This window comes from Rhamphochromis longiceps, linkage group LG7, assembly GCF_057381845.1.
Source record: "Rhamphochromis longiceps isolate RC_006_pf linkage group LG7, R_longiceps_female_GT1.1, whole genome shotgun sequence".
In the NCBI taxonomy this organism is placed as follows: Eukaryota; Metazoa; Chordata; class Actinopteri; order Cichliformes; family Cichlidae; genus Rhamphochromis; species Rhamphochromis longiceps.
The window spans coordinates 14252477-14270938 of record NC_140563.1 but is presented as its reverse complement, the minus strand read 5'-3'; the positions used below and the strand labels follow the sequence as shown (position 1 = coordinate 14270938).

The 18462-nt window shown below is 39.9% G+C and overlaps 2 protein-coding genes and 1 non-coding gene across 8 annotated transcripts; 2 read left to right on the top strand and 1 right to left on the bottom strand.

The window, feature by feature from the left end:
- Positions 1–10: 10 nt before the first annotated feature.
- ddb2 (damage-specific DNA binding protein 2) lies at positions 11–4303 on the bottom strand. Of its 5 annotated transcripts, none has more exons than XM_085412319.1 (11): positions 3907–4303; positions 3680–3814; positions 3492–3601; positions 3108–3299; positions 2797–2942; positions 1824–1923; positions 1398–1575; positions 1082–1227; positions 607–762; positions 486–546; positions 11–398 (listed from the first exon to the last, which is right to left on the bottom strand). In XM_085412319.1, the coding sequence occupies exons 1-11, from the start codon at positions 4061–4063 to the stop codon at positions 154–156; spliced, it is 1626 nt and encodes a 541-aa protein (XP_085268445.1). In that variant the 5' UTR covers positions 4064–4303; the 3' UTR covers positions 11–153. The 5 variants fall into 5 exon arrangements, with proteins under 5 accessions (XP_085268445.1, XP_085268446.1, XP_085268443.1 ...); XM_085412320.1 differs by having other exon boundaries at positions 486–531; positions 3907–4299; XM_085412317.1 differs by lacking the exon at positions 2797–2942 and adding an exon at positions 2319–2485 and having other exon boundaries at positions 3907–4298.
- Positions 4304–4501: 198 nt separating this feature from the next.
- Positions 4502–16777, top strand: LOC146664955 (kinesin-like protein KIF23). 2 transcript variants are annotated; one of them, XM_085412315.1, is made up of 23 exons: positions 4502–4654; positions 4896–4962; positions 5590–5718; positions 6833–6938; positions 7098–7234; positions 7337–7449; positions 8280–8450; positions 8621–8665; positions 9363–9475; positions 9742–9863; positions 9969–10071; positions 10516–10595; positions 10677–10796; positions 10892–11051; positions 12274–12435; positions 12541–12707; positions 12786–12959; positions 13197–13436; positions 14588–14821; positions 15209–15297; positions 16066–16135; positions 16231–16301; positions 16399–16777. In XM_085412315.1, the coding sequence occupies exons 1-23, from the start codon at positions 4641–4643 to the stop codon at positions 16412–16414; spliced, it is 2703 nt and encodes a 900-aa protein (XP_085268441.1). In that variant the 5' UTR covers positions 4502–4640; the 3' UTR covers positions 16415–16777. The 2 variants fall into 2 exon arrangements, with proteins under 2 accessions (XP_085268441.1, XP_085268442.1); XM_085412316.1 differs by lacking the exon at positions 8621–8665.
- Positions 9518–9615, top strand: LOC146664956 (Z30 small nucleolar RNA). The gene has a single exon (XR_014912878.1). It is a non-coding gene; the product is annotated as a Z30 small nucleolar RNA (small nucleolar RNA).
- Positions 16778–18462: the final 1685 nt, after the last annotated feature.

Below are 18462 nucleotides of genomic sequence, written 5' to 3'. Positions count from 1 at the left end.
CAGTAAAAAAACAAAAAAAACACTGCTTTTGAACACATTTATATATATAAAGACTTTTTAAACATGCAGACAATCTCTGAACGTGGAGACTCAGTAACAATGAATAAACAGCATATGAAACACAGCTTTTTAAGACCTCGGCTGTTTTATAGTTCACTTCTTCCTCATCTGTGTTTGTTTTTGTTTAGTGCGGCCCTTCTTGGTTTTAGTCTCAGTTTCTTCCAGTGAAGCTAGCTTTTTCTTAAGCTTTGCATCCACAGCAGGACCCCTCCGGTTCCCACTGGAGTGTGGCTGACTCCTCCGCTGCCCTCTTAAAACTGAGTTCAATGGTCCTTCCTGCTGAACGTGGTGATCGCCCATCGGTGACTCGTTCTGGTCCCAGACCAGCACAGTTATACCTGGGGAGTGAGCAGGACAGCGCTTTAGTGGGAAGTAAATAAAAACCATGGCTGTTAATAATGTGCAGTACTTGTCCAAGTGCTCACCCATGCCAGATCCAATTGCGTCGCCCATTGGGTTGAATTTGTTGATCTGTAAAAACAGAAGCCGCGATCTTAAAATAATTAAAGTTCTAGTTCTTTATGTTTACAATGAAATGATGCTCACAGATTTGATCCCTGAAGCAGTGGGATCGTACAGCTGACACACGAGCTCTGCTGTGTTGGAGTCAAAGATGTCAATGGTCCTCAGGTCGGCCCCGCAGAAGCGATCGTCGGGGTAACGGCCGGCCACAATTAGATCATACATAGGGTGCCATGTGGCCTACAGCACAATTAAAGCAGAAAAATCTGTTGTCACCAATTATATGAAAATGTTAACATCTCTCCAACAAATTCTTATACCCTATATCGATGGCAAACGGCTGATTTAAATGAACTCTGCCGGTTCTTGCAAGAAGAGTGGTCAAATATCCAGCCAGAATACTAGTGCAGATGTGTGTATACTTTTGACTCTGTGTAAAAATCTATAATAAACTACTTGTGCACGCAATTCTTGTTTGTTAAAGACATTAAAGATGTATGTTGTACAATAATTCCAACGTGCAAAAAGAACAGTTTAAGCCCAAAGACAGGAACCAAACCTTGATGGGTGTGAGGTGCTGAAACTGCCTGTGCGGGTGCTGGATGATGTGCTGAGGCTTTGACCAATCAGAAGATGAGTAGACGCGGATCTCATCGTACTGATCTGTGGTGAGCAGCTTGGAGCAGTCCAAAGGGTTGAAATAGGCTGTGAGGAGATATGAAAATCTTTGTCAAGAGGTTTTGCAGATCTTTTAGGTTTAGAACTTAAAAATCTATCAAAGAAATGAATTAAAGACAATTAGAAAACGTTTTCTTTCTTTTTTAATTTTTTTTGAAGTAGTAAGCATGAGAGGTTTTTCCATGAGGAAGTGTTACCTGAGTTGACGGCTTTCTCGTGAGGCATTTCGTACAAGAAGCTTTTCTTGTCCTTCATATTCCTCAAGTCCCAGAGCTTTACCGTGTGGTCAACTGAGGCCGTCACCAGCAACCAGTCGCATCGGGAGTTGAACTCTGCGTGGGTCACTTTGGCTTTGTGCAATTTGTCACTGAAAATCTGAAACATTAAAACAGAGCAAATCAATTAACATTAAATTGCCACAGAGGAGATTCATGGATGTAACAAAGGAAGACTTGCACAGGAGAATGCAATCGATAGGAGTGATATGGAAGCAGATGATTGGCTTGGGCGACCCCTAAAGGGAAGGGCCGAAAGAAAAAGTGCTCTGTGTTAAATAAGAACTATAACTGATCCTTTAATTTATCAAAACCAGTGAAAGCCCTCATTAAGAAAGAGGCACACACCTTTTGGCCATCCAAACCCAGAAGTAAAAGCTGCCCCGCATTGTCTCCTGTCACGAGCATCTGTCGGCTTACAGACACGTCAACGCAGCAGTACCAAAAACTACGGAAGAAAAGAGCTACATGTAAGAATTTACAAAATAATGTTTTCCACAAATCATAGCTTTAATTGAAAATAGGATGTATTATACTACGTGACACTTCAACAAGAGATAACATTATATATGCACAATGCTCTCCGCTATCTATGTTTTCTCATTTACCTCTACTGATGTCTACCCATGCATATAGTCATGCTTTTTGAAATCTGCCATTTATTTTTTTTGTATTATAGCCCTGACAAATTACATTTCATAAAATAGGAAAAGAAATATGAAACCTTTTTAATGCTATTAAAAAAATGTGGCAGCAGGATTCCTACAGACACAGTAGAGGGAAATGAAAGAACTTTCCCTTTTTCATAATGCCGAGCATCAGTCTTCTTTAGGAGTTTCTCACCAAACATTGTGGTGATCGTGGCCGCAGTCTTGAGTTCTGGACAGAACAGTGGGTGCGCGGCCCTCAAAACTCTGTGCGGTCAGTGTGCCCTCGCCAGAGGCCACATAGACTCTAGAAAGGTCTGTGGGGCAAAACTTCATCCCTCCGATAAAGTCTCCTGCTCCGTTCTACACACACAAATACAAATGTAGGTCTGTCACCAGGCAGCAGTTATGACTACAACTACCACACAAACGTTCACACCAGCACCGGCCTTAAATCATGCTTTTTATTTGTTTTTGTTTTTTAATGTCTCTGTAAAGCACTTTGAATCACCTTGTTGTTGAATTGTGCTACATAAATAAACTTGCCTTGCCTTGATTACAACTTCCCCTGAGAGATCTCTGAACTCTCTGTAAGAAGACTGATGCTAGACTAACCCCTAACGCTTTTTGATTTTAGTGCACAGAAGAAAAACAAGTGGACACTCCAGTCTTACTTCAGTGTTTCTGTGCTGGCAAACACTGTTAGCGTTGTCCCACTGAAATCCCGAAGTGCTGTCGTACCCCCCATAGATGAGGTGAACAGCTGAGTGGGATTTAAGTGGTTAAACTTCATGTCTGTCACTGAGTCTCCAGCCCCCATCTAACCAGAGAGCCAACAACAGTGTTTCATTAAGTACAGCTACATCGCACCGCTCTGAAATGCACCACAGCCTGAAGATGCATCTGACCTCTGTTAAAATCAGTTTGCTGAATGTCTTTTTGATCAATCGAAAGAACAAATCAAAACCATTAAACAGGAACTAACCCCTTGAATAAAGGTCTTCTTGGCAGGCGCCTCAAAGTCCCACAGATAAATGTCTCCACCCTTGGACCCCACAGCCAGAGTAGTAGGATGTATCGGATGCCACTCAAGACAGGTGATCCTGCGGTTGAAGGGGCTGCTGCCACCGTGGAAATGATAGGATGACAGAGAGCGAACGAAAGGTTCCTGGAGACACTGGAGAGACAAAAGAGCTAGATTCACACCTGCACTGAATAAATCCAGTAAAAGGAAACGAGAGGTAACAGATGGACTATGACTTATGAACTTGTCCCTGGATTAGATTTTTTTTTTTTTTTTAATTACTATTGGAACAGGTGTGAGTATTTTGAGCAGCATTGGGGCCAGCACCACATCAGGCTCTCTTACCTGTCTCATCTGTGAGTGCAAACTCTGGCCCAGAGTGCTCTTGTAGATATAGTGCAGTATGCTCCCGTCCCAACCTCTCTTCTGGACTCCTGCAGACTTGAGAGCAGTCGCTAGAAGACACACGAACCCATTCAAGTGTCACAAAGACAGTGCTGTCACTGGACTGAGGTGTTTTCAGAGCCTCATACCTGATTTTGATGTTTCGCCATTTGTTTTGTCTCGTAGTTTTCTGGAGAGAGTTGGACCGGAGACGCCCTCAGGTGTTTTCTTCACTTTATTCTTTGATCCAGCTGCAGCTGACTTCGTGGGCTTGCTTTTCATTTCTACCTTGTAAACACACAAAGCAACAGTTACTCGTAACAACGCGGACGATTGTGCACTTGTCTGCACTTCTAATGTTCATATTGCTGCTTACCTGTGATGTTTAGTGCTTTAACCCTGCAGTTTAACAGCAAGAACTTCTCTGTTTGCATAACACGACAGTACACGTGACTATGTGCTGAAAAATGTGTGTTTTGTAACTTGTGTCTGTTAAAGCTGGTGAACGGTGGGTGGCACTGTAGAGCCACCATGAAATCTCAGTGTGCACCATGTTTGGAGTTCAAACAACTCAAACTACAAAGTAAGGTAACGGCAACGAAATGCTCACAGAAGATTGCGAAGTAATTCATTGCTCAAATAAATAAAAATGTCACGTTATGTCAATGTCATGTTAAATTATTAAACTAAATAATTTTCATAAAATATTTAATAATTGTGTAAAACAAAGAAAGGATTTACATTTCGCTGGTGCAGACATCAAGGACTATTTATGAAGATGAAGAATGAAAGCGGCTGAAAGACGTTTGTACATTATATTTTATATTTTTATTGCATTTGCCAACTTTTTTTTTATTTATTTATTTATTTATTTATTTATTTGTTTGTTTGTTTTTTGTTTGTTTTTTGTTTGTTTGGGGGGGGGGGGGGGTTAGGCTCGGAAGTGAAGGCTCGGAGGTGAAGGCGGAAACACGTGTTTGCCGTTGCCAGATCCCATTGGTTGCTTCGGGTCCGTTTTGAAAAAGTCGCTGATTTGAGGCTTTGAGGCGGAGGGAAGATTCAAAACTAGACAAACAGAAACAGTGAAACCAGCACAGGCACCACGCTACGATGACGAGACAACTGTAAGTACAAGTTTATATTATATATGTCGTTGGTAGGCTGTATTGTTTATGCGTTTTACCATGTCACGAAATGGCGAGTTTAAGGAGTTACCAACGGACGTTGACTCTCTGCTTTACCGTTAGCAGGGGGCTAATTAGCCGTCTAACAACAGGCTTTGTTAAGCCATCACATAGTCATTAATGGTTAACGCTTACAGTGTGTTTGAATTGTTAATGACTATGTATTTATTTACTTTTACAGGAAGGGTAAAACCCCCCGCAGGCATCCTCCAAAAAAACCCTCCAGCAACCAAACGGACCCAGTTGGGGTGAGTGTCCCTGAATTCTTAAAGAAGGTCAACTTGGCAGACAGCACAGATGTGAATCTCATACATTCCACTGGGTGGAAGAGAAAACATTCCAGTGAGGGAGTGTTTGAACCTAGAGTGGAGTAATTTACTGACAGAGTGAAAATTCTTCTGGACAATTTCTCTTCAACCTGACTGTGAGCCCACAGTTTCGCTCTGCAGCCATCACTTTTCTTCCTCAAAGGCAGATTTAGACTTTTAGCAGCAGAAAGAAGAAGCTTTTGCAATAAAAGTTTCGATTGCTATCTCTCCTCAGTTTTTTGGGCCAACCAAAATTCCCCCCTTTTTGTTCTTTAACAAAAACCCAACAGTATAAAGACTCTGGCTGTGAATAACGAGACTCCTCAGTTTCTTAATAAAAGTATGTTTAAAAGTTTCACCAAGTGGTAATAAGCTGAAACAAATGGTAGCAAAAATCCTACTGCATCCAAGAATGTCAGTCTGTTTGGTGGTTGTTGTTTGTTTTTTTTGTTTTTTTTTTTAATCGCTCATCAGATATTCTTGGGCAAATTAAATACCTTTGCAGTAGTAACGAGCTCAAAATGTACCGTTAGAGCTTGTTTTAATGTGTGTTGTTTTGTTCTTCAGGTATATTGCCGTGTGCGACCCCTGGGAGCTGAGGATGAGGAATGCTGCATTGAGGTGATCAGCAGTACCACCATCCAGATGCACACCCCGGAGGGCTTCAAAACAAATCGCAATGGAGAATACAAAGAGGTAAGAAATCCGATAAGTTTGGAGTAGTAATTGATTAAAGGTAGTGAGATTATGTGTTTCTGTCATTGTCAGGAAAAGCTGCATAAAGACTGAAAACAACAATAAGTAAATCCAGTCATAAATATTGTTTGCATCGTTGGAAATTTCGTAGCTTACTCCTGTGTCATAAAACTCTACGACTGTTAAAGACAAATTATTCCATTTTTGTTTTTTCCCTCCATCAATAGAGTGCCAGGACTGGGCCTGTTTTGCCCTGATGCCTTTCTTTGTGTAATTTTACATGAGATGTAGTGATGTTGGACAGGTGGGGGCACACTTCCCAGTTTGTTGTGACTTTTGCTATCACCTCTCATAGCTACAAATGCCTTGAAGACCACAATTTATTTATTTATTTTAGTTTTTTGTTCCACACCACTAGGTGTGTCTATATATCTGTTTCCCACTATCATGTGCAGTTACCTGACTGCTTCATACTTTTGCATTCTCACAGGTCTTTCAGGTAACTGCACATGATAGTGGGAAACAGATATATAGACACACCTAGTGGTATGGAACAAAAAGCTAAAAAGAGCTGTGAGAATGCAAAAGTAGGAAGCAATCAGATTGAATATTAAACAGTCTTAACCATGCTAGCTAACTACCCAGATTGACTTATTTACCATCATGTATAAAAATCAATCCCTTCTTATTCAGTACACATCATTTTGCTGCATCTCCATATCCCAAATATAGTCTGTTATAATTTGATGTATCAATATCTGTTAAATTGTACAATGCATTGTTTATGGAGTTACTGAACTTTTGTAGATGTGGGGAACAAGGTGTTCTCAGACCGGATTAGATGACCTCCTTCAAGAGTGGAGATTAGGCATCGAGAAGGAGATATGAATAGAACTACTCATCCTCTGTAATAAATGAGCATAGCTGAAGTGGTTTGTCTAGCCTTGTAGAAGGCTTCATTTCAGGCGTATCCCCAGAAATGCTGAAGAATTTAGAAAGTACAAGAGAAAAAATAACACATGGTTGATTTTGGTCTTCCAGAACAAGCAAAGCATGCATACGTATATTTATTTATTTTATGTATTTATTTTTTGTAATCCCTTTTGGTTCACAGACACAGTACTCTTTCAAAAAAGTCTTTGGAGTTTCAGTATCACAGATGGAGCTCTTTGAGCATGTGGCGAAACCTCTTGTTGATGACCTCATCTGTGGAAAAAATGGTAAAAGCAAAGGCCACATCAGTAATATGCAATGATTATTTTAAAGTACAGTAACATTTTAAATTACAGTGACCTGTTTCCCCTCTTAACAGCTGCATTTTAACCTACTTTAGCCTTGAGTTCATTATTGGCAGCTGATTTCCTCTCTGTTTGTGTCAGGTCTGCTTTTCACGTACGGGGTGACAGGAAGTGGAAAGACTTTCACCATGACAGGCTCCCCAGGCCAGGGTGGACTTCTGCCTCGCTCCCTTGACATGATTTTCAACAGTATAGGTCCTTACCAGGCCAAGAGATATGTACGAAAATGGCACATAAAAATGGTTAATTATGTTTGGCACCAGAATAACTGAGTAATTTGCTTATTTATTAATTTAATTTCCTTTTTTCTCTTTGTTCAGGTATTTAAGACTGATGAGAAAAACAGTATTGAGATTCAGACTGAAGTAGATGCTTTGTTGGAGCGCCAAAGGCGGGACAACAACTTGTCTGTTCCTAAAACACCCTCCACCAGGTAAAGGCCCATTTTACATTTTTTTTTAAATTATGGGTGTGAAATGTAAGTTCACATTACTGAGAAAGATGTGGTGGAATCTGCGGTCAGCAATCCAAAAATCTACATCCCATGGTGAGATGTGCCTACTGACTTGGAGCTTTGTTGCTAAAGAAAGACTACAGCAAAATTTTGCAAAACTCCAAATCCCAATATCACATGAAATTATGCATTCAAATTTGACAATAAAGACATGCCGTACAGTCCTGCATTTCAACAGTGTAAAAGTCATGGATGACAAGAATTATCAACACATTTTTGCTCTTACACTTCATTTACTTTGTACAACTAAATAATCTGTCTTTCAAACTGATGTTCTATAGCCTGACACAGATTTAGATTTTATTAGACCCATTTTATCCATCCAGTGGAATGGCAAGAAACGAAACATATGTTGTAAAAATCATCACTGTCTGTGAAGTAGGACTTTGACTTATTCAGGTAACCGGAAGTTACCTGAATAAGTCAGTCCTAGGTTTATTAACTATTCCAGAGTAACTTGTGCTGCTACTGCTGTGGAGAAGATCATGTTCAAAATTAGAATTAAAATCAAATTGTCACCTATTGGCCAATTGATTCAAGAGTCTTTCTTACCCTTTAGGAAGAATCAGCACTGTAAAATTGCTAAGACTTTATTTCTGTGTCACTGTTTCACCTGACTGGTGATGTTAGGATAAGTGAATCTAGTTAACAGAAAGATATTTTGGGTTTGTTAAGCTTGCATTGTTGCCTCAGTTCTGAGTATAGTGGGATGTTGGTTTTAATGTGCAACTTTCTACTTTGATTTTTAGGCTAAAGGCTGATCCTGAAATTGCTGACATGATTAAGCCAGAGGAGACCTCTAAATCAGATGGCGTGGATGACGACAGCAGCTACAGCGTCTTCGTCTCCTACGTAGAAATCTACAACAACTACATCTATGATCTCCTGGAGGAAACTCAGGAAGATGCAATCAAGCCAAAGTGAGTTTAGAAAAATATACAACAAAAGGAACACAATTCATGTGTACAGTATGTATGTGGATCATGTTTTATCTCATTAGAGTAATAGAGTAAAATATTAGGTGTAGTTCAGTTTATTTTCTATGGCAGATTAGCCAGGAGACAAAACTGTTGTCTTTTCTTTTTACTAGGTGGAATGGTGGAGGCACACCAGTGCGCCAGAACACCGAGTTGATGTATGTGACCAGTGAATATTTGTAGCAGCCTGATTTTTAGCTGAGCTTCTGCTGTTGCATACAGATGTGCAAAAAAAGTAACCTGTCAGTGTTGGAGACATTTCCTAAGTTTCACAGATGTTTTTGCTGTCATAAAAATGAGTTTTGATGATTTTTTTTGTTTTGTTTTGTTTTTTAAATAATAGTACACTGACTATATTTTTGGGATGATTGGTGTGCAAAATTTGAAGCTTCTCTTGTTTTTTTTGAGCTCAAGTTATCAGTTATTTTGTCTGCAAATAATTGAATTGATTATTAAAATAATCAGCTGTAGTCCAAAATTCAGAGTTACGTCATGCAAAAAGTATAAATCTGGGAGCACATTCAGTGGTAAAACATATGTATTTTGGACACATTCATTCTGAACCACGCACAAACCATGTATAACAGAGCTGCTGATGGGAGGTAATGTCTCCAGTGTTGATGAGTGTTACTTTAGCCTTAAATCCTTATATTCCCCCTGCTGCTTTTGGTGTTTGTTCTGGCAACGCTGAATGTTCTTACATCTATTTGTGATGCTTTATGACTGTAACTGGTTACTTTCTGTGGCTGGAAACAACCAGCATTAATGTCTTCGACTCCCTGCCATGCTTGGTATGCAACATCTTGCAGATTGAAGGAAAAGCAGTTCCCTAATATGATTATTTTCTAAATGCAGACCGCCTCAGTCTAAAATCCTCAGAGAGGATCAGAATCACATCATGTATGTGGCCGGTTGTCTGGAGGTTGAAGTCAAATCTGCCGAGGAGGCTTTTCAAGTGTTCTGGAGAGGTGAGTTGTTCTCATATGAATGTAAAGAAAAAATAAAGTACCCTGCAGTGATGATCGTAGATGTGACTGACCTGGAATTGCTGCCCTCTGGGTTCGGCTCTGGCCAGTAAATGACCTCAGTTAATCTTCTCTCTGAGCAGGTTGTTGAGGAATGTGAATGCTCAGTATGAGTTTTGTGTCTGAAATAGTTTGGCTTTTAAATTGTGCATAAAAATGTCTGGAAAGAAATGTGGTTTTAGAAATGGCCTGTACTGTGTTTTTTCCAGGTCAAAAAAAGAGGAAGGTTGCGAACACCCGGCTGAATAGAGAGTCCAGTCGCTCCCACAGTGTGTTCATTATTAAACTGGCTCAGGCGCCTCTTGATGCAGATGGCGACAACGTTCTCCAGGTCAGCTAAAAGTTGAACCAAATTTCCCCACACCAGAGCCCTGTTGGTAACATACTTGGATAAACCATAATTGACAAATATTTTTCTTCTTAATTTGATTGTTAGGATAAGAACCAGATAAGTGTTAGTCAGCTGTGCCTGGTGGACTTGGCAGGAAGCGAGCGAACTGGCAGGACAGGGGCAGAAGGCACTCGTATACGTGAAGCAGGTTTGTTAATATTTAAATCCTTATTTTGGACAAGTTCGGTAAACTTGAAGCAGAATTGCTTGAAGTTTTGAATGCAGTGGTGACCTTTAATTTAGATAATGCTCCAAAATAATGGACATTATAAAAGTGGCTGCTGATTTTTTTTTATCAGTTACAATTTAGCCAAAAGTGTCCTAAAAACTTATTTTTATTCCAGAAGAATATGCTTAAACTAGTTATACTTTACAAAACAAGATATAGAAAAAAAACACACGTATGTCTGTTAACAGATTACCTGAATAGTAGTAGTTGTCACTTTCTTTTATTCATATATGACTTATTTATGTAGCATACAAGGGCTGTCTCCTGCTGGCCATCTGTTAAGACAAGTCTGTTTATATACAAGCCTATGGACTTTGATTTAGCTGGGGTTCATTTGAGCTTTAACCACTTTTTGCCTTTCAGGTAACATAAATCAGTCTTTGCTGAATCTGAGGACATGCATCGAGATACTTCGAGAAAACCAAATGTGTGGCACAAACAAGGTATGTGTTGCCAAACTGAAGATGGACTTGGATTTCATTTCCTGATAAAATATGTATATAATTGACATTTTTCTCTTCCAGATGGTCCCCTATCGAGACTCCAAAATAACCCACCTGTTTAAAAACTACTTCGATGGAGAGGGAAAAGTTAGAATGGTTGTCTGTGTCAATCCCAAGACTGATGACTATGAGGAAACCCTGGTAACTTGACCCTGCCCTCTTACTTTGTGTCTTTTTAATTACCCCCCCCCCCCCCCCCCCCCCCCGGACATATAACATGTGCTCTGTTTGTGCAGCTGGTGATGCGGTTTGCAGAGATGACCCAAGAGGTGGAAGTGGCCAGGCCAGTGGACAGACCAATCTGTGGCTTTACTCCAGGCCGTCGTCATAGAAACCAGGCATTCAAAGATGAGCTGTCTCGCAGATTGGAAGAACGTGGTGGCCCCATAGATCCTGGTATGTGTGTGAAACATCCTGTTAATCAAAAGATTAGCCGAAATGTAAGAACACTCAACCTTTTAACAAGAGCAACACCAAGTGTGTTTTCCACTTCTGCTAATTGTTGTTATATTCACTAATATCATTGGACACATTTTTGTGTGCTTCTAAATTCAGATAAAACCAAGGTTAAGCTGGATGGCATTACCTTGACCTTCAGTAACACTGTGAGGAACCTTGGGAGTAATTTTTGACCAGAATATGTCCTTTATTGCACATATTAAACACATATGTAGGACTGGTTTCTTGCATTTGTGCAATAGCTCTAAAATCAGAAAAAATAGTTCATGCATTTATGACTATGACTCTTGTAATTCATTATCAACCGGTCCCAAAAGCTCCCTGAAAAGCCTTCAGTTGATCCAGAACTCTGCAGCGAGAGTGTCAACAGCAACTCAGAAGAGGGCATATTTGTTTTTGCGGAACCAGCTCCCAGTTTGAATTTGAGATGCTGTCTTTCTGCTTTTGAGATTAGGCTTAAAACTTTCTTATAGTTTGGTATTCATCTGATGACCATAAACTGTCCCTTATTATGCTGCTTGGTTATGCTGCAGTAGGCCTAGGCTGCTGTGGACTTCCCATGATACACTGAGCAATCTTCTTGACTTACCTCTTTTCACTCTCTTCCACAGCACATCTTTTAAGCTGTCTTCTTCCCCTCATTCCTATTCCTATTAAATGGAAGTTTTTCTTCCCACTGTCATCGGTTGCTTGTGAATTGTATATTAAATGGCCAGAAATGTCAGGATAATGCATCATTTCTCTGAAATTACAACAATGATTTAGATGATACTTCAAAACAACAGCCCAAATAAGATGGCTGCACAGTGGCAGCTTTTACATGGACTTTTCATTTTATCATCTCAAGGAGAATTGTAGTTGGGGATGGCTGTAACTCAGGGGGAAGAGCAGGCCATCTGCTAATCGGAAGGCTGGTGATTCGAACCCTGGCTGCTTCAGTCTGCATGCCAAATATCCTTGGGCAAGTTCTTTGGAAACACAAAACATGCAAATTAACAGACAAGCCAAACTCTTGCAAATGTAATTTCCATTAAAATTGAACAGAATTAATCTGAACTACTACTGTGTAAATGTTTTAATAGTGGAGTATTGTGTGTGATGATAATTATTAAAAACCACACAATTGCTTTAAGGACTTGTGATTCCTTGTCTTCTGTAGACATGCCTCCTGCTGCAAACACTCTGATCCTCAGTCTCCCATCTCTACCCTCCTGTGAGCTGACTGACCCACATGATGACATCACGCTGCCCAGGCTGATTGAAGCCCTGGAGAACAGGCAGAGGATCAAGCAGATGCTGATGAAGGACTACAGTAAAATAGGTGTCTGTTCTCATTTTAGCTCACCTGATACTTTTTGGCTTTGAAAGATCAGTTTTTGAATAGTTGTCTTTCTCTTGGCTCACATTTCTCTTGATGTTATTTCAGCCAACATGATGAAGCCTGTGCTCCAAGAACTGGATACCAGCCTAATTTCCAAAGACAACTTTATTCAGGAACAAAACGGCAAACTGATAGAGAAAGACAAAATCATCCAAGGCAACAAGGCAGAGATTGAACGTTTAGAGAAGAAAACAAAGATGCAAGAACACAAGGTGGGAGACTAATCCATTCACGCTGCAGATTTAAAGGTTGTCACTTTTTTTTCTTTAATATTAATGTCTCTGTTTCAGATTGACATCCTGCAGAAAACAACTAAAATCTTTGAAGATGACAAGCGCTCGCTGCAGCATGAGCTGGAAACCAGAGAGCAGAGGCTTCAGAGAGAGCTGTCAGAGAAGAGACGCATGGAGCAGCGCATGCATGGCGTGATCTCGGACACCCAGTTCAAGTGGGAGAAAGAATGTGTGAGTTTCAAATATCTTTTTTTTCCTTTTATTCAACAATATATAGATTTCCAATAAAGACCACAAACAAAAAAAGACCTACTTTGAAATGTGTGTAAAATTTAGATCTTACTATCAGTTTTGCAAACAGCCCTTGTTGGTCATTGTTTTAGTCTTTATAGTGGAAGCTAATTTGTCTTATTCAAGCAACTTGGATAATATTGCATTTGAACATTTTGCAATATCCTCACTGTGCAGGAGAGACGTGTTAATGCACTGCAGCTTGAGATGCAAAATAAGCTGTGGGTGAAAGACGAAAAGCTGAAGCAGCTCAAGGCCATCGTGACAGAGAGCAAGACTCCAGGTCGCCCTGAACCTCCACCCCGTCAGACGCAGCCACAGCCTCTACCACAACCACAGCATCAGCCCCGTTCTCAGCGACCCTCCAAAGAGGACCGCCTACCGCCAAAGAGATCAGCATCACCCTCACCTGTCCCTGTATGTTGTGTTTAAAAACCATAATGGTGAATGGTATTCTGCCCATTCAAAGTTAAATTCTACTGCACTCGTCTCTCTTAATCTACTAACATCACTAATCCCAGTGCCACAGCAGCAGGCAGGTTATAATAAACGCCTCATGCATATGATCATGTAGTCCTTCAGCAATTAAGTACCACTGTGAAAATGAGGAAATTACATTCCTGGTGAATGTGTAAGAGTTATTTTGATGCTGTAGATTTCTCAGTAGGTTGTTCTAAATTTATTGGTCTGAATCTATAGTTTTAAAAATCAAAGATACTGAATTTACAACAAATAAGACAAACTGTAAAATGAATTATGTTGCAGATAAATTTGCATCAACTCACAGAACATTTTAGCTCAGCTTAGGTAAATCTACATTTCAGTGTTCATGTTTTTCACCAGGTATGGGGAAAAACATGAACTTTGTACTTTACATAAAGTGGTTGCTGCATTTGATTACATTAGACTGTGAATGTATCCCGTTCCTATAACGTCTAATTTTTGCATGTCTAACTGTGACCATTTAGTCTTTCCATTTCACTCTCCAGTGCCCAGTCGATTCCCCTCATGTCAGTCCAAAGCCAGAGTCACAGTCAGGCAGTGCTGCTAGTGATGAGGAGGATGAGACGAACCCAAGGCCCACCTGCCCCGTCCCCAGCAGAAGTACCTTTTTGTCTGTGGCTAGATCTGCATGTGAGGAGCAGGCAGCTCAGGACAGCATGCAGGGTTACAGTTCCCCTAGTACACCCACAAGAACACCCACAAGACCCCAGGCCTCAACGGGCACTTCAGTCAGCCGGGCCAGGAGGAGAGCTGTGTGCTTGAGCAGAGTGGATGAGAGAGACTGCTTCCCTTCCCCTTCGTTTCATGTAGACCTAATTGAAAGAAGATACAGGGTCAGTGAGTTAGCTAAAGGCAGCAGCATGAGGTTGTAATGTGTCAGGATTTTGGCTCCTACAAGTTTAGGGTGTGGGGTACCCTGCCCCCCAAAATGTATAAGTTTTATGATTTCTTTTGTCAAGCTTTGTAATGCTTTGTCAAGTTCTGTGTTTTTGTTCACTTTGGATTTTTTTTTTAAATTTATTTTCTTTCCCCTTTTTAAACCGTTTTCCTGTTGATCTGTTCAGACGACAACACCAGTACGCCCGCGTCACCGTCGTTCCCGCTCTGCTGGTGGGGAGAAGTGGGTGGACCATAAGCCATCGTCAAGCATGGACTTGGGCACAGTTTTGCAGCCGGTCATCCCCAACGCCATCCAGGTGTCTGCACCCAGCGAGAAGGCTCTGTCCAAGTGTGACAGATACGTGCTAACGCACCAAGAAGTTGCCTCCGACGGCGAGATACAGACCAAACTTATAAAGGTCAAGTATGCAGCACAGCATATTACTGATATTTAGAATGATATATTTGGTTACACTTCCTTACTCATGCAGACATTTATATTAGCAAGTTTTCAGCAAACCAGCAGCATATTTGCCAACTTGAGTTTGAGTCAGTATGGTTTTGTAACTGTTTGTTTTACACTTTGCTCGAATAAGTTTGTCCGTTTTAAGAAGTGAATTTAAATAATTTCTATAAAGTGGTTCTCAATGTTCTGTTGCATGATTGTAGTAGCGTGCATGCTTATCCTTAGAAAGGAAACTCTTGTGATGGTTGAATTACTGATCACAAGAAGGGCTTCGCACTGTATTAAATATTAAATAACAAAGATATCTAATGGTGGTTCTTTTTGGGGTTTTTTTCTTTAGGGCGATGTCATCAAAACGAGAGGAGGGGGGCAAGCTGTCCAGTTCACTGACATTGAGACACTGAAACAGGAGCTCACTACAGTCCCAAGGTAATAATTTATAACCTTAACCAAAAAAATATATATTGAAATGTTTAATACAGGGCTTATACAGGTGCTTGAAATCCTTGAATACACTTGAATTTTAATGTCAAGGGTTGTTGTTGTTTTTTTTGTGGCATATAGGAAATAAGCATCAGTATCTGATGAGACGACTTATTCTTATTTTGTGGGTGTTTGGTGCAGTTTTCTTTTGTTTTGTTGTTTCTCAGCAGGAGATGAATATCTCGAACAAGTTGATTTATTCACATTTGCACATCTTAATTTTTAAGTGAAATGTGCATTTTGAGTTTATACACTTATAAGGCAACCTTTTCCTTTTGCAGTATTTTTGTGTAGTGTTTTTCTATGTTTTAACAAAAGGGGAACAAAGGCATTTAATAACAGGATAACAAAAAAACTGGATTTGCTTTCTGTGCTGGCCTTGTTCTGTCTGGTATCCAGACAGATACCAGACAGGAACCGGTATCCAGTTCCTGTCTGTCTTTGACTGAGATCAACTTGACAGCTCAGTTGAGCAAAGACACATCCCTTATTCTATGACAGCAGGACACAGCATCGGACATTTTGATTAGCTTATTTCACTACTGTTGTCAGTTTGGTATCCAGTTTAAAAAAAACAAACAAACATATTAATATTGTTAATAATTGTACATGCATTACCTAACGTGCCTCCTGAGTCTTACATTTTTTAAGTTGTTAAATATGATTCCAAACTGCTGAAGGTGTGCTAATGTTTTTACGTATCAATCTCTGAAGGCGGAAGAGGAAGTCTTCAGAAGGCGTGTCAGCCAGTGGAGATGGAGCTTTGACTGATGTGGAGACGAGGGTAAGCTGATTAAAAAAATTCTCCTCAGATTCGAGGCTGAGCTATTCAGAACACTTGCAAATAGATTTAGGTCCTAATCTTTTCCCTCTTCGCAGTGCTCTGTGGCTGTGGCGATGAGGGCTGGATCAAACTTGGGACCTGGGTTGGAGCATCATGCAGTCACCAAGTAAGCTGTCAACTTTCTGCATTGCCTCTGAGTAAAGTGTAGTTTTCTCTCAGAATACATAACTACAGATTGTGATTCACTCGGTTTTCTGTTACAGGCGCAGAAAACCCTAAATGCTGCTGACAGATCAACAGTAACCACTCCCCTTTATCCTCACCTGGCTGTTGTGCAATAGTCTGACCTCTGTTTTTATGTTTAGTTCTAGTGATGATATTTAAATGCTTTCCATGTTTTTATATAAATATGCAGAAGAGTATATACATAGGTCACCAAAGCATTGTTGTGTAAAATAACTATCTATTTACTCAGATATATGCCTCTTTAGTTACTGTGGCTCTACAGCTAAACAAAATTCTGTTTGCACATATTTTACTCTGCTCACGAGTTATTGTAAAACCTCCACAGTAATGATTTTTGTCTCATGTATACAATTTGTCTGATTTTGGTGAATTAAACTGAGCTTCAAGTTTGGAAAAAGTGTTTTTGTTTTCATTTTATAATTTTCTCACTTTTCTTCACTACACTGAAAGAAAATCCAATAGAGTGGTTCCTGAATTTGCATATAAGGATTTTGTGTATCCAGGTTGACTAATTTGAATTTCCCATCTAAACATAATTGAGTCTTTTAATGCTAACATATTCTGTAAGGATGTTCAGTCTATTAGATTAGAGCATATGTTCCGCTGCCCCTCAAGTGCTATAAATGGCAAAGATATGGGCACATCTCTACAGTTTGCAAATGGGAAATGGGTAGTGTGTGTGGAGGTGAACACAGATATGAGGAATGTGGGGATAGTGTAGGATAAATGCAGTAACTGTGGGGGGCAGCAAGGGGTAAGTTATGGGGTTGTTAAGTCAGAAAGAAGGCCATGGAGGTCAAACAAGTTAAAGTAGTTCACATCGCAAGTTACACCGAGGCTGTCAAGAGGGAACAGAAGGCACAGGAAGAAACAGGAAAGGCTCAACCGATGTCAACATCAGATTTCGTGCAGACACATGGAACTCATACAGGACTGACAGTGGAGAAGATGATTTTGTTTATTGCCTATGTTATAAATTGCATAGATCAAGTGAAACACAAAACAGAAACTTATAATAATTGTGAAAGGAGCAGAGAGGTCTTTTGGCATTAAAGATATATCTCGGGAACATATCAATATAAGACTTGGAGGAGAGGGAGATGAGAGGACAGTATGATCACTGTGGAACGCCACAAGTTTGATTGCAAATGGACAAGGGCTCAAAGGATTCATCAAAAAATGCGAAAATAAATAATCTGTATTCAGAAGACCTGGCTTAAACCTACTTTGGATTTTGTTATTAAAGGTTATGATGATGTCCGGAGAGATAGAAATGAGGGTAATGGAAGAGGGTTTGTAAAATTTGTAAAGCAAGGAACCCAATATAGAGTCCTAGCTATAGGAACACAGAATACTTTGTAATGAAAATCTGGTCAAGATATAGTAGCATCAGAGTAGTCAATTTTTTGAATCCGGGTAACACTGTTATCAGTAGAGGAACTTGGCACATATTTAAGTGGGAAAGTAATATGGTGTGGGGACTTTAATGCACACAGCACATTATGGGGTAACTGTAAGGATCAGAATGGAGCAGTGATTGATAGAGATAAAAAAAAAAATGTGTGTCTGAATGATGGAAGTGGTACAAGAGTGAAAGTTAGAACAGGTGCAGAATCAGCAAGTGACATTACATTAGTGTCACACTCATTGGCAGGTATTTATTCATGGCAGGTAATAAAAAAAGACAACTGTAGGCAGTGACCATTATCCTATAATGACTGAGATAGAGCTGAGTGTAGAGAAACATGACATAGGGGTGTGCAGAAGTGGTGTTTCAGTAATGCATATTGGGATACATTTTGATTAGTTAGTGAAATGCAAAAGATTGATATGAATGTTGGGGTTGATGATTTAAATTATTCTATTTGTAAGGCAGTTTTAGAGGCAGCAAACTGGGCGATAAAGAGGAAAGAAGGGAAAAGAAGATTGTATCTTGTTGGACAAAGGATTGTGATAAAGTGATTAAATAAAGCTTTTAACATATTAAAGAGGAATCGCAGTTTTCAGAATTTCATTGAATATAAAAAATTACAAGCTAAGGTAAGAAGAACAATTAAAAATGCAAAGAGGGACTTCTGGAG

Coding starts and splice junctions, on each gene's coding strand:
- ddb2 (XM_085412317.1), bottom strand. CDS start 4,063: ATGGTGGCTCTACAGTGCCACCCACCGTTCACCAGCTTTAACAGACAC. Junction 1,924..2,318: donor CACGATCACCACAATGTTTG/GTGAGAAACTCC, acceptor TTTCTTCCGTAG/TTTTTGGTACTGCTGCGTTG. Junction 763..1,081: donor AGCACCTCACACCCATCAAG/GTTTGGTTCCTG, acceptor ATTGTGCTGTAG/GCCACATGGCACCCTATGTA.
- LOC146664955 (XM_085412315.1), top strand. Junction 4,963..5,589: donor ACCAAACGGACCCAGTTGGG/GTGAGTGTCCCT, acceptor TTTGTTCTTCAG/GTATATTGCCGTGTGCGACC. Junction 12,708..12,785: donor CAAAGATGCAAGAACACAAG/GTGGGAGACTAA, acceptor TCTCTGTTTCAG/ATTGACATCCTGCAGAAAAC.